This window comes from Strix uralensis, chromosome 17 (genome assembly GCF_047716275.1).
Source record: "Strix uralensis isolate ZFMK-TIS-50842 chromosome 17, bStrUra1, whole genome shotgun sequence".
In the NCBI taxonomy this organism is placed as follows: domain Eukaryota; kingdom Metazoa; phylum Chordata; class Aves; order Strigiformes; family Strigidae; genus Strix; species Strix uralensis.
Genome location: NC_133988.1, coordinates 3,173,466 through 3,185,786, shown reverse-complemented (window position 1 = coordinate 3,185,786; position 12,321 = coordinate 3,173,466). Strand labels below are relative to the sequence as shown.

At 49.2% G+C, this 12,321-nt stretch overlaps 1 protein-coding gene across 9 annotated transcripts in view; it reads left to right on the top strand.

Annotated features, from left to right (window-relative positions):
• Positions 1–12,321, top strand: part of NF2 (NF2, moesin-ezrin-radixin like (MERLIN) tumor suppressor) — a 49,064-nt gene that overhangs the window by 19,066 nt on the left and 17,677 nt on the right. For 7 of the 9 annotated variants that reach the window (XR_012631360.1, XM_074887802.1, XM_074887805.1 and 4 more), the window contains exons 5-13: positions 661–729; positions 1,225–1,307; positions 2,005–2,080; positions 2,380–2,514; positions 4,806–4,880; positions 6,309–6,422; positions 8,798–8,920; positions 9,305–9,522; positions 10,892–10,997. Coding sequence is in view for 8 of the 9 variants with exons in the window: in XM_074887802.1 (XP_074743903.1) it covers positions 661–729; positions 1,225–1,307; positions 2,005–2,080; positions 2,380–2,514; positions 4,806–4,880; positions 6,309–6,422; positions 8,798–8,920; positions 9,305–9,522; positions 10,892–10,997 (999 nt within the window). In the remaining variant the exon portion in view is untranslated. The remainder of the gene's footprint in view (positions 1–660; positions 730–1,224; positions 1,308–2,004; positions 2,081–2,379; positions 2,515–4,805; positions 4,881–6,308; positions 6,423–8,797; positions 8,921–9,304; positions 9,523–10,891; positions 10,998–12,321) is intronic. The other 2 variants (XM_074887806.1, XM_074887807.1) reach the window with 2 other exon arrangements.

Genomic DNA, 12,321 nt, shown 5'->3' with positions numbered 1-12,321 from the left:
GGCAGAAAAGCTGACAGCTGCCCGAGAGCAGCCTGCGATTGTCTGTCAAACTCCTGTAATTTTTTTTTAATATTTGTTCATGAGGGTGGTGAGCAGCAACAGAGAAACCACCATCTGCCTCACCTGGTGTAGATCAGTCTTTGGGGACAGGTCTTTGTCCATATCTTGACTCCCTGTCCCTGTGGGAAGGCAAGGACCTCAGAGCTATAGAGTTGAGTCTTTCCCCACAGCAGGACGTGTTTTCTGGGCATGGTACTTGGAATAGAATAGTTCCATTGGAAGGGACCTACAGTGGTCATCTCGTCCAACTGGTGGATGTCAGCTGATGGTGGGAAGTTTTGTTCTGCTTCCCCCTTTGCTGCAGATGTAGGAGGAGGATGTTAAGTTTCTATCAGCAATCAAATGACAAAGAAAATAATTATTAAAATTACTGAGCAGTGTATGTTCTCTGCTCTAACAGGTTGTGATGTGAAGGGTGTAAGCAGTCTGCATTTGCTCTCTCCCCAGGGGGTGGATGTGTAAGTTTTATTTGCCCATAGACTTGAGAACGGTCAGTGTGAGGTTAATGGTTGGACTAGATGATCTTCAAGGTCTTTTTCCAACCTAGATGATTCTGTGTTGTTAACGTGGGGTGGCCACGGTGTCTGTGCTTCTTTCCAGTACGGCGATTACGATCCCAACGTCCACAAGCGAGGTTTCTTGGCCCAAGAGGAGTTGCTTCCAAAGCGGGTAAGGAGCTTGGCTGAGCAGAGGAGTAGGGTTCCAAGCCTGGTGGTGTTTTGTGTACAGAGCCCTTTGCAGAGAACGTCTCTGTGGGACTGCCTGCGCCCTGCACTCTGCTTCGCTTTCCTTGGGCTTCCTTACCAAGGCAAACAATCCCAAAAGATGTATTGAGAGAGGAGAAATCAATCTCTTTCTGACATATTTTAATAAAAACAGAAGCAAATGGGTTTTTTCTTTTCACGGTTTCATCCTGCCTGCATCTCCTTGCGATGGCCTGGGGACAGTTTGCCTGTCCTGCGTGCTTGGGAGGGCTGAGCGAGCGCTGGGCGACCACAGGGTGTGGGGCTGAGCGTGCCCTGCTCAGAGGTGCCCTTCTTGAGGTCGGACGTGGTGCTGGGGAGGGGTTGCTTGGGGCTCAGGTGTTTCTGGCTTGCTTGCTGCCTGAGGAGACTCTTGACGAGCGGCAGTGTGACCTGGTCTCTGTCTCCCCTCGTATCTCAGGTAATAAACCTGTACCAGATGACTCCAGAGATGTGGGAGGAAAGGATAACGGCCTGGTACGCAGAGCACCGAGGCAGAGCAAGGTGAGTGTGTGCTGCAGTGGTGGGTCAGGGTCAGTCCCCTCGCCTGAAGAGTCAGCAGGGCTTGGGGAGCTTGGGCAGGTGATGGATGAGCTCTGCTGACAGCAGCGTTGATCCCAGCACACCTCTGGAGCAGACTCACGGAGGGCAAAGGGCTTGTTTTGATCGCTCTGCATCTGCCCTGCTGTCCCCTGGCCGCTGACTGTGTCCTCGAGAGAATTTAGGACTGATGGTCAGTAAGGGGCCACCTGCAGAAGGGCAGGGAGGCAGGCAGCCCTGCCTGCCCTTTTTGGGCCAGGAAAAGAAATGGGGATTCAGACTGATGAGGTGTACTGCTGCCTTGGGTGGTAAAATGCTCCTTGTGGGGGATAAGCCTAAAGTCAGATGGATCTGAAACAAGGGCCTCCCAGCCAGGGATTTCCTATTTATGCTTAAGGGATTGGGAGGTGGACAAAGCAAGGCTTGAGCTGCTGCATCTCGCCAGGCAGGCGTCAGCAGCCATTAAGATGCCGGCAAGCTGCAGAGTGGGATTTGCTGTTGGGAGTTTATTGATCCTGCCAGCAAAGACAGGCTTGACCTGTGCGATAGAGACAGTCCAGGCTTTAAAGCCTTGTGTGTGCTTAGGATCAGAAAGAGCAGCCATCTCCCTCTCTCTGATCCTACCAAACATTGTAACACTGGCCTTTTTTTTGTCTGACAGAGATGAAGCTGAAATGGAGTATTTGAAGATAGCTCAGGACTTGGAGATGTATGGAGTGAACTATTTTGCGATTAGGGTGAGTGTAGGCTGCGGGTCATCTTTTCTTGCTGGTGTAGCTCTTGTGTTAGTCTTCATCTTTTGTGTTGCTGTGAGATTGGGTGAGTGGAGCCTTGGAGAGCCAGCAGACCTGGGGGATGGCTGCGGTCCGTTGGTGAGAGTCCCTGCTGCAGCGTGTTTCGCTGCTAGCTGCCGGGGTGGCAGGAGCTCTTTTTAATACGTGGTGCTGGGGGGTCACTGCACGTAGCTAACAGTGGCTCATGTCAGACCCTCCGAGTGGAATAAAAGGGTTTTCTGCTCTGCTCTTTCCTCCCTTAGAATAAAAAGGGCACGGAACTGCTCCTTGGAGTTGATGCCTTGGGTCTTCACATTTACGACCCAGACAACAGATTGACCCCAAAGATCTCCTTTCCATGGAACGAGATCCGGAATATCTCATACAGCGATAAAGAGGTATGGATACATCTTCCCTGAGAGCAGCAAGAACACAATTGTGATTTAAAATTATTTCTCTTGTCTTCTGTCTGCTGTGCTTGCTATCACCAGCTTAGCTAAGGGCAGTTCAGCTTCTCCAATTGAAACCTTAATTCCAAGCCTTTCTGAAAGCTTCCAGGAGTGGGTGTACAAGAGGTCAACTGGGGGCTATTCTCCTGTTTGCTTTGAGAGTACGTTCAAACCCCCTATGTAATTTTTTTTCAAAAAACAAAATTGCTGTCGATGTGCTTAGCTCAAATATCAAAGTTCAAAAGTTGAGAGCTCTGCTTTACTGTATGCATTACAGTATATATTACTGTGTATATATACTGTTTTATGAAATATAGTGAGATGTGTTTCTGGCGAGAAGAGCTCTTGCCATATCATTACATCATCTGGAGTTTTCAGCCTGCCGGGCTTGGCATAACAGCTGGAATCTTTTTAGGAAGTTGAGTAATTTAAGACTTCTATTGGATAGATATTTATTAAATCCAGAGCATAAATACAAATCTTCTGAATCACTGGCCACCAAGCCTAGTTGCGAATAGCAGTGAAATTGGCTGTGGAGGGGAAACTGATCTGCTCAATTTTCAGTCTGAGAGAGCTGCTCAAAGAAAACCAGCTGCCGTCATGGTAAGGAAGAAAATTAACTTCTTAATTAAAAATTGTTTTCCAATCTAAACATGATATTGATCAGGGTAAAAGCTAAAGGTTTCTCATCAGCTGCATTTATTGCATGTCTTGTGAAGTTTTATAAGTAGTAAGGCCGTGCTGGGATTCTCTTCACTTGTTTTACTCCTTAAAAATAAAGAGCTTCACAACTCTGCAAAACAACCCAGCACTTAGTGGCTTTCAGAGGCTTTCCTGCCCGTGACAGATGAGTGCAGTGGAAGCTGTCTGCTCGGGCATTGCCTCAGAAATCTGGGGATTGAAGCCTCCGTAACCAGGCCTTGACACAAGACTGTAATAGAGCTTTGTCTTGGGGGAAGGGACTGCCACCTTCCATCAGGTCAATCATCTGTGTAATAAGATGACCACAAGTAGACCTGATGTGGTAGTAAACAGGCTTAATAGCTGGGTATGACAGCTGCGTCGACACAACAGAGGTGTTTAATCTGTCGTAACAAAGATTGACTGTTTACATGGAACTGAAATTCCTCTCCTGACATATTTCTGCTGTTGCTTTCAGTGACTGGTGTGGGTTCTGCCAGAGCCCAAGTCCAGGGACATTCACGCATGTCTGCCTGTGTGAAAGTCTTAAAAGATTGGCTCTTAAACTGACAAAACAAAACACTGCCAGGGCGAGTTCTGCTGAGCCTTTTCAGGCAGTACAATGTATTGACAAATAGACCTACTTTAATGGACACAGACTGCCTGCTCAAGCGCTATCTCTTCAGCCGGTTATTTTTGTAGCATGCGGGGGAGTGATGGAATAGATGCATGCCTTCTAAAAAATGCGGTGTTGCGGAGCACTCTGTCTCTTCAAGTATCCTTTTGTTAGTTCAGAGTCTTCTGTCTATCCAGGGGCTGTGTTACCAAAACTTTTGAGCCTGGCGATGCCACCTATATCCTCTTGAGAGACCCACTGTGGGAAAGCTCTTTGGAGAGGGTAAACCCAGGCCATGGTTACAGCTGTTTGGTTGGCACATGGAGTGTAAATACAGGATAGAGCGAGGGAATAATATTTTGTATTGCGGAGCAGTCTTGTGACACGGCTGACTTCTGGAGAACAAAATGCATGGAAAATCCTTTTGGGGAGCCCTTGCGAGCGGAGATGTCAATGGGAAGGGTAGTTGCTATGTTCCTGATGCAACCCTCCTGCCCATCCATCGGGCAGCTGAGCTGGTCCGTCCTCCCTTCAGAAGTGTCATGAGTTTCTCCACAAGGCTGTACCTTCTCCATTCTCTGCAGCTGCCAGGAGAGCAGCATCTTGCCTTTCCTCGGGAGGTGCTGAGCTGTCTCTGCCTTCTGCAAGGTGCTCTGCAGAGGACATCGGCTGTCGGGCATTGCAGTCTGTAGGTGGACAGCACTCTCGTTGCTTCTGTGTGGCACTCACATTCTTCTGACTGGGGGAACAGTTGTCTCCTTGGTTGCTGTTGATACTAGTTCTCTTGCTTGGCTAAAAGCCATGGGGACAGCTCTCAGCCTTGTTTGTCTGACACTGCTGACCTCCTCTGAGCCAAAGCTTTCAGTAAGACTTTTATAGCTGTGTTTTTATTAAATGCACCGCTCTCTGATAACTCTCTCCCTCTTTATTTTTTCCTTTTCAGTTTACGATTAAGCCATTGGACAAAAAGATTGATGTTTTTAAATTCAATTCATCAAAGCTGCGTGTGAATAAGCTGGTAAGTGTACAGACAGAGTAATTTTTACTGCCCGCAGCAGTAGTTTCTTTTGGGGCTTTTCCTTTGAGCAGTCGGAGGGAGCGTGCTGGCCTGGCTGGACTACAGATGTGATTTGGTATAGCAGTTACTACTCGGTCATAGCCTCTAGAAGAGAAGGGGGAAGGTCAAGTCAAGCTCCTTCACAGAACCTCTCCCCTCTCTCCTGTTTTTGTTCTCCCTTTCCGAGCTCTTGGGTTACAGCTGACCTGCATGGCAGAAGCACTTTGTGAGTAAAACTTTCTCGTCAGCCCCATCTTTGCTCCAGATCCCCTTTCTTCTCCTGCAGATCTTTTCTGTTCTGTCCTGTGACGTAGATCTCCCTGTTTTGGGATGCACAGTTACCAGGGTCACAGTCCTGGCTCTTCCTAGGCTGGTCCCTTCTGAGGACGCTCTCCTTGTACAAGGATGGAGGGGGCTCCATTGAGCTCTTCTGTTCTGAATCTGTATTGGAGACCAGGCTTAGCTAGTGTTCTGGATTTGGTTTCTGGAGGAGCTTTGATCCAGATTCTGTAGTAGCTGTGCACCATTGTTAAGTTGCACAAAGGACCTTTGCTGGCCTGTCCTTCACGTGATGTAGGGAAGAGGGGCTTCCTGACAAAGGCCTCGTTCACTGCACTCATCGGGGTCGTACTGCTGAAGCTCCTCTGACTCTGGAGAAGTAATTCGTGACTTGTGAAATGGAAGATGGGCATGTGAATCAGTCCTTAGAAAAGAGTCCGAGTTTAGAAACCTGCTTCTATTGCTGAGAAGAGCTTTCTCTCTTCTGTGTACCCACCCCTTTGCTAACCCTCCTCTAGTATTACCACCTTCCTTGTCCTCCTTGAGGAACAGAGGAAACCACACTGGTGCTCAGAACCCTTCAGCAAAGGTATCTGAATATGTCTGAGGAAGCTTTTGATAAGCCTTCTGTTTGTCCAAGATGGAAAGTGGTTTTCCTTCTTTTTTTTTTTTATTTTTTTAATCTCAACGCTTTAAACGCGCAGCTGGGAGAAGGTGCAAGTTTATCTTGAGCCTAAAGAAAGGGGGCAGTAAGAATCAGGGAACTGGTCAGAGCTGTAGAAGTTTCTGTTTCATTATTTGGCCTTTTTAGGGCTGGTATGAAACTTGCCAGAACCATGCTGTGCTGGATGCACAGAAAACAGAAGATTGGTCTCTGCCAAGAGCTGATGGCCCAGGAGCTGGTGTTTGGTATGGGACTTGGCTCTGCCTTGGCTCCCTGCCCCTCATATGGGTATGAGAGCTCATAGAGTTTGGGATCAGCGGGTGCAAGTGCTTACAAGCACCAAACCAAAACAGTTCTAGTGGTTTTGTGTGTCAAGAATACAAACCACCTCATCGTCATCACGTGTACAGCTGTTTCTCTCCGCTCTTCACCCTTGACTGGAATAGATTCTTCAGCTGTGTATTGGAAACCACGACCTCTTCATGAGGAGGAGAAAGGCAGACTCGTTGGAGGTCCAGCAGATGAAAGCACAGGCCAGGGAGGAGAAAGCCAGGAAGCAGGTGAGAGACCTCTTGTTATAATGAGACTGTGAGCCAAAATCAGAAATGCAAATGAACTTGGGAAGGAACAGTCTCCAGAATGACATCAAGCACACAGAGCAGCTTTGAGGGAAGGTCCAGCTGAACATCTCTTTTTAGTAGCCTGCTCCCACATTGCCAGTCATTCTCAACTTGGCTCTGCAGGTTGATGGCAGCCTGGCAGCCCGAGTCCAGCCACCACACTCGGGGATCAAAACTGGGAGGGTGGGAGGGAAGAGCTGATCTGGGTGTCCTACAAGTGTGTGTGCATCTTCCCTGCCTCGCTTTATGTCTGGGCTCTGTAGCTGGAAAGATGTAGTATGTTGGGGTAGTTGCTTGTAATTAAAGCAGGGGCTGTGAGGGGGAGCTGTGCTTTGCCGTAGTTTTTCGCCTCATTTTCTAATTACATGATGATGGAATGCACACCGACATTTCGGGGTGTGCAGCCTGCATGCTAATTCGGCGCTGGCCTCCTTTATCTGCTGCAGGTCAGCCCAGGCGGCGAAAATGGCTCTTTGGAGGCAGCAGCGTGTAGCCGATGAGCATATATCAGCAAATTGGATTGTATGAATCATTGTTTTCTGCTTGTAGACCTTTTCTACTCCCTGAAACCCGCACAGCTAATCTGAGTACTGGTGCTTAGAATATAAATGTCCCTTTCGCAATAAAGCCGCTAGATAGCAGCAGAAGAAGCCAAAGCAGTCACTTGCACTCAGGAGGGTCTTATGCTCAAGGGACTGCTAAGTTAATGGATTCGAGCATTCCACAGAGGTCCCTGTATGGTGGTGTTGAGGTGCTCAGCTGACCTGGAGATGTGCCGTGGGTCATCCTGCAGGCACCTCCTGAAGCAGTTCTCCTTCCTGGGGCTTGTGGGGTGGCAGGAAAGGACAGGGCACGAGTCACTACGAGGGCAACCAGGCCAGCTCCTCTGGGGAAGGGGGGCATCGTGCTTCCTGCGGGGATTCCTCTGGGCAGTAGGGAGTTGGCATTAGTGGAGCAAAAGGTCCTCCTTGGAAGGAGCAGCATGGTGTCCAAGAGCTGGTGGCTTCAGGGACAGGCTTTACAATCTTGTGAGTTTTTGATGCCTTTGAATAATGCCAGCAAGACCTGAGATCCTGGGCTTAGTTGGACATCTGGGAGAGGTGAGGGCACTGAGAGAGAGCAGAAGCTTCTCGCTTCTCCCGAGATCTCAAATCCAGACCACTTGTGCTCTACAAGAAAGGTCAGGCTTTTGCTTGGGTTGGCTTCCCTCTCCCGAGCTAGCTACCGTGCTGTCTCACCCACTCTCTCCTCCCTCCCCAGGATCCGCTGTTGTTAACTGGTTCCAGATAGTCCTTTTATATTGGGAATTCTTGTTAATGGAAGTACTGAGTGGGATACAGATTGTAATGATAATTAATGGGGGGAACCTTTAATAGAAGGAAGCAGAGCCGTTAGAACAGTGGGCGTCCTGCTTTCAGAACACAGTTGGTGTCCAAGGAGCAAAGAAATGTGTCTTGTCGCACTTATTTCCCTTATTAAACCCAGCAGGTGGCCTGTGCAATGCTGCGAGTCCTAGCTGCAGTGTGGATATTTATAATGCACCCATCTCTGTTGTACTGGAGTGCTTTAAACTAGGTGTGTAATTAGCCTGATGGCTCCCTTTGGGCACTTGGCTAGCAGAGAGGCAGTTGTTGGGCACACTCTGTCTGCACAACACTCTCAGCATACTCTGGTGGGTTGTCTCAGTGTAGCTTGGATCTTCCCCTCCTGGAGAAGCATTGTTATTTCCTTCAGACTGAGCTGGAGGCAGAGAGTTTATTGTATCTAGGAACTGATAGAGGTGGTCACACTCTTTGTGGCATCCCCTATAATTGTGTAAGTGAAGTTTCCAGGATACTGGGTTAGATGTCTGATCACGTCCTTCAAACTCCTGCCTTGTGGTGTGTCTATGTTTGATATTTTGAAGATGCCCTCAGAGTGACCCTAAGCCCAGTCTCGCTGTCTGTTCAACTTGCCATGAGAAACTCCAGGCATAGCTGGAGCTCTTGGGACCCTACTTGTGTGAGTCTGCCATGTGAGTCAGCGCAGGAGGGCACGGTCTGGGGACGTAATCACCTGCAGGCAGCTTGTGCGGCCATGCTGTGGGTACCAGCCTGATCAGAGGATAGGGAATTGTCTCAGGAACGGCACCTTTCAAGGGAGTAGGGTGCATCAGGCCACCCCTGTTTAGTGACGTTCCCAGTGTTGATAAGCAGAGAGGAGGCAGCAGTGGAATCCTGTGCTCCAACCCCCACACTGTGACCCTTTTTCATCCTATGGAAAGCCTTTCTAACGTGCGTTATTTCTCCTTGCTTTTGCTGATCCCTTTTTCCTAGATGGAACGGCAGCGTCTGGCCCGAGAGAAGAAAATGAGGGAAGAGGCTGAGAGGACGAGGGATGAGCTGGAGAGAAGATTGATGCAGTTAAAGGAAGAGGCTACAATGGCCAACGAAGCTCTGGTAGGTCTCTGGGAGGCTGTTTCCTGAGGCATTGCAGCTGTTCCTCACTCTTTCCACTGCTGAAGCGTTTTAGGAGGCACACTGTGATTGTCCTATGGCTATTCTCAAACTGCTGCTGGTGGACAGTGAGCAGGAGGCTGGATGGGATGGATTTCATCCTTCTAGCCTGCTGTGGGAGGAGCGCAAAGGAGGGTGATTTGGGACAGAGCCTGGGCACATCCAGGTCTTGGCTGCAGAAGGCTGCAGGCTTTCATGGAAGGGAGGGACTCTATGGGCCATGGCGGCCGTGCGGAGCGAGCAGCTCAGGCCTCTGCTCCGAGGGTTGTAAGCGTGTTTGGGGAGATATTCAGTGCACTTAATGGCTTAATGTGCCTTGATTCTCAGATGAGGTCTGAAGAGACAGCAGACTTGCTGGCTGAGAAGGCTCAGATCACAGAGGAGGAGGCCAAGCTCCTGGCTCAGAAAGCAGCTGAGGCTGAACAGGAGATGCAGCGAATCAAAGCCACGGCCATACGGACGGAGGAGGAGAAGCGGCTGATGGAACAGAAGGTGCTAGAGGCAGAGATGTTGGCACTGAAAATGGCGGAGGAGTCGGAGAGGAGGTCAGAGGGTACAACCTTGCAGCTGCCTCTGCTTTGCTTTCCAACCCCCTTCTGACTTAGCAGGAGCGGTGGCTCATGGTTTGAGTGAGTCCATCCAACGGTTTGCAGTGAGCCCTTGGCCTCCTGTGCATGTACAGCAGCAAATGGCCCCAGGGCTCAGCTGGTTTCTCTCTCCATCTCGCTGTTTGCCACAGCTGGGCTGTCCCTGCGTGGGAAGAGGTGCTGGTAGAGCAGTGGTGGCCCTGATCTTTCCCTGGATTGGAGCTAGAGACCCTTCTCTGAAGCCTTCTTTGGGAGAGATACTGTGGTGAAAGCAGCAGGGAAAGGGGCCGTCAGCTAGCGGGGGAGAAGGTACCGTGGTCCCTGGCACTCTGCCTTCCACACCTCTCACGCCCTGACAGCAGCAGTGGAAGCCAGCTCCACTTTTGGGTGATTTCTGCAAACACCCACTGCACTCCCCAAAGTACTTGACAACATTAATAACACTTTTTTTTTTTTTCTTCTGGATGGTAGAGCTACATTCCCTATGCACTCTTTATTCCTCTATTTACCTTTCAGTTTATTTCTCCTTACCAGTCGTGAGCTCTCTGTTTCAAGTTAGCCTTGAGGTCTCCATGGCTCCTGGAATCCTTGCTTCTTGTTAAAACTGGTGTTTCTATCCTCTTGATACCAGAGCCCTGGTCCCATGGCACATTTGGTAGTGAGCAAGTGAAAGATCACTCTTGTTTCCTTCCAACTGATTACTCCTTTCCGTGTGAGAGCTTGCTTGGCGTCAGCCCTTCTGCTTAGACAAACGCTGCCCTTGTCCATCTCTTCTTGCCTTGGTCTCTATCTTGTGAAGTCTCCACTCAAATTTCAATCCAGAAGAGAAAGCGTCCTTCCCTCCTTTGGCTTTCTCCTTGTGGGGGGGTTCTTGAACCTCAAGGGTAAATACTAGTACTAGAATTGTTGGGCCCTGCGAGTGGGCAAAGCTGTGCAATCTGGGTGCTTTTTCATTTCTGAATGTAGTAAGTAATCGTTAGCAGAGGCTTACTGTCAGAAAACTGCCTCTCCTATAAGTCTGAGCTTAACTTCTGAAGTTGTTCTCCTCATTCTGGCGTCTTGGCACGCTTCTCCAGCCAAGAGGGTGCTAAGGCCTTGCTCATTGATGCTCATGTAGAGCCCGTGTTGGAGCTGTCTTTCTGTAGCTTGGATTTTTGTGCTAATGAAAATGTTCCGCATGTCAGTGATTCAAATGATTTCTTAGTTTGGGACTTGTTGCAAGACAAATCTCAGCCTATTCCACACCTACACTGTAATCCTGCTTCTCTATATTCTCATTCCTCTCAACTTCAATCTGATATTTGCCATTTGCTATTTTTCTCTGTAGGGCGAAGGAGGCTGATCAGCTAAAGCAAGACCTTCAGGAGGCTCGCGAGTCTGAGCGGAGAGCAAAGCAGAAGCTTTTGGAGATCACCAGCAAGTCGTCCTACACAGTAAGAGCGATCTGTGTTGTAGTCCCCAGTTCCCAGCCTGTAAACATGCCCTCCTCTGTAGCCTGGAGGAGTCTCCTGTCACTGTCCCGTCGGTGGAGGGGTGTGAGCTGTCTCGCTGCATTCCTTAGCAGCTATTCAGAAGCCCTTAGCAGTGCTTGCCCTTTTCATCCAGGCATCCCATCCAGCAGAAGATCACTTTGCTCTTTTTTATTTCCCTCTACCTACCCTGCCTCACGCTACAAGAGCTGCTGGTGAAATTAGAGACAGCAAATTTTAAGCCAATTTAACACATGCCAGAGCCATGCTTTGCTAGCACGTGTGGAGTGTACCATCTCAGCAATAGCTTTAAAATAGGGTTAAATACTTATGAAATGGAGGATGTCCTTATTCTTGTTAGGTAGGATAAACATTGTTCAGAAGCTGTAAATTCATTCTGTGGGCATAAACTGGATACTGTGTCTCTCTGTGCTGGAAAAAAACTTCCTTGAAGGGAGATTATTCCATAATTGCCCATTAAGGGGATTTCACACCTTCCTCTGAAGCATCTGGTCCCGGTTGCTGCCGGGGACTGAAACGCCAGACTGAATGACCATTGCTCCGATCCGTCTGGCAGTTCCTTTCCTCAACTTCTCTAATTGTGCTGCAGGGCCTGCAAAACCCATCAAGTACTCCCTTTCCCGTAGCTCACACCTGCCAGGGCTGCTGATTCGGCTGCCTCGCTGGCCTGAGGGGTGAAGGGGGAAGAGCTCGACAGCTTCAGGAATAAACTCAACAGACATATGTGGGAGTTATTGACCTATCTGGTACTGAAGCTTTAATTTGTACCTGGAGGCTCCTTCCCCCCTCCTGTGGAAACTTTTAAGGAGCAGATTGAAGAGGGCTTGAGATGAAGTAGCTTTTCATCCCAACTCTCTGAAGTTCCCTGCAGAAATGTTCAGGAGCTTTTAAAAAATGGCAGTGGTAGGAAACAGTCAGGTGCCCTTAGCTATGGGACACTCAGTCAAGTGCTAGCTACCTCAGCGCTTGATAAAGCTTAGCTTTGGAGTGCTCCTTATTTTACAAGGCACTAGGATTCTGGGATCCACCAGTTCTTTAATTCTGGTTTTAACTTGTGCAGAGGGTGGAGTGTCCTCATGGAAGCTCTGCTGCGTGGCTACATCAGCCCAACGTTGATGTTTTGGCAGCTCTTACGCATCCACGTTCCCTCGTGTTGCTGTGTCCATCCTTAGTCAGTCGGGCGGACCCCCAGCTAGCGAGGCCACCTGCATAAATCCCTGTGCTTGGCTGTGTCCCTGCCTGCGGAGTTAAAGCCTCCTTAGTTGGG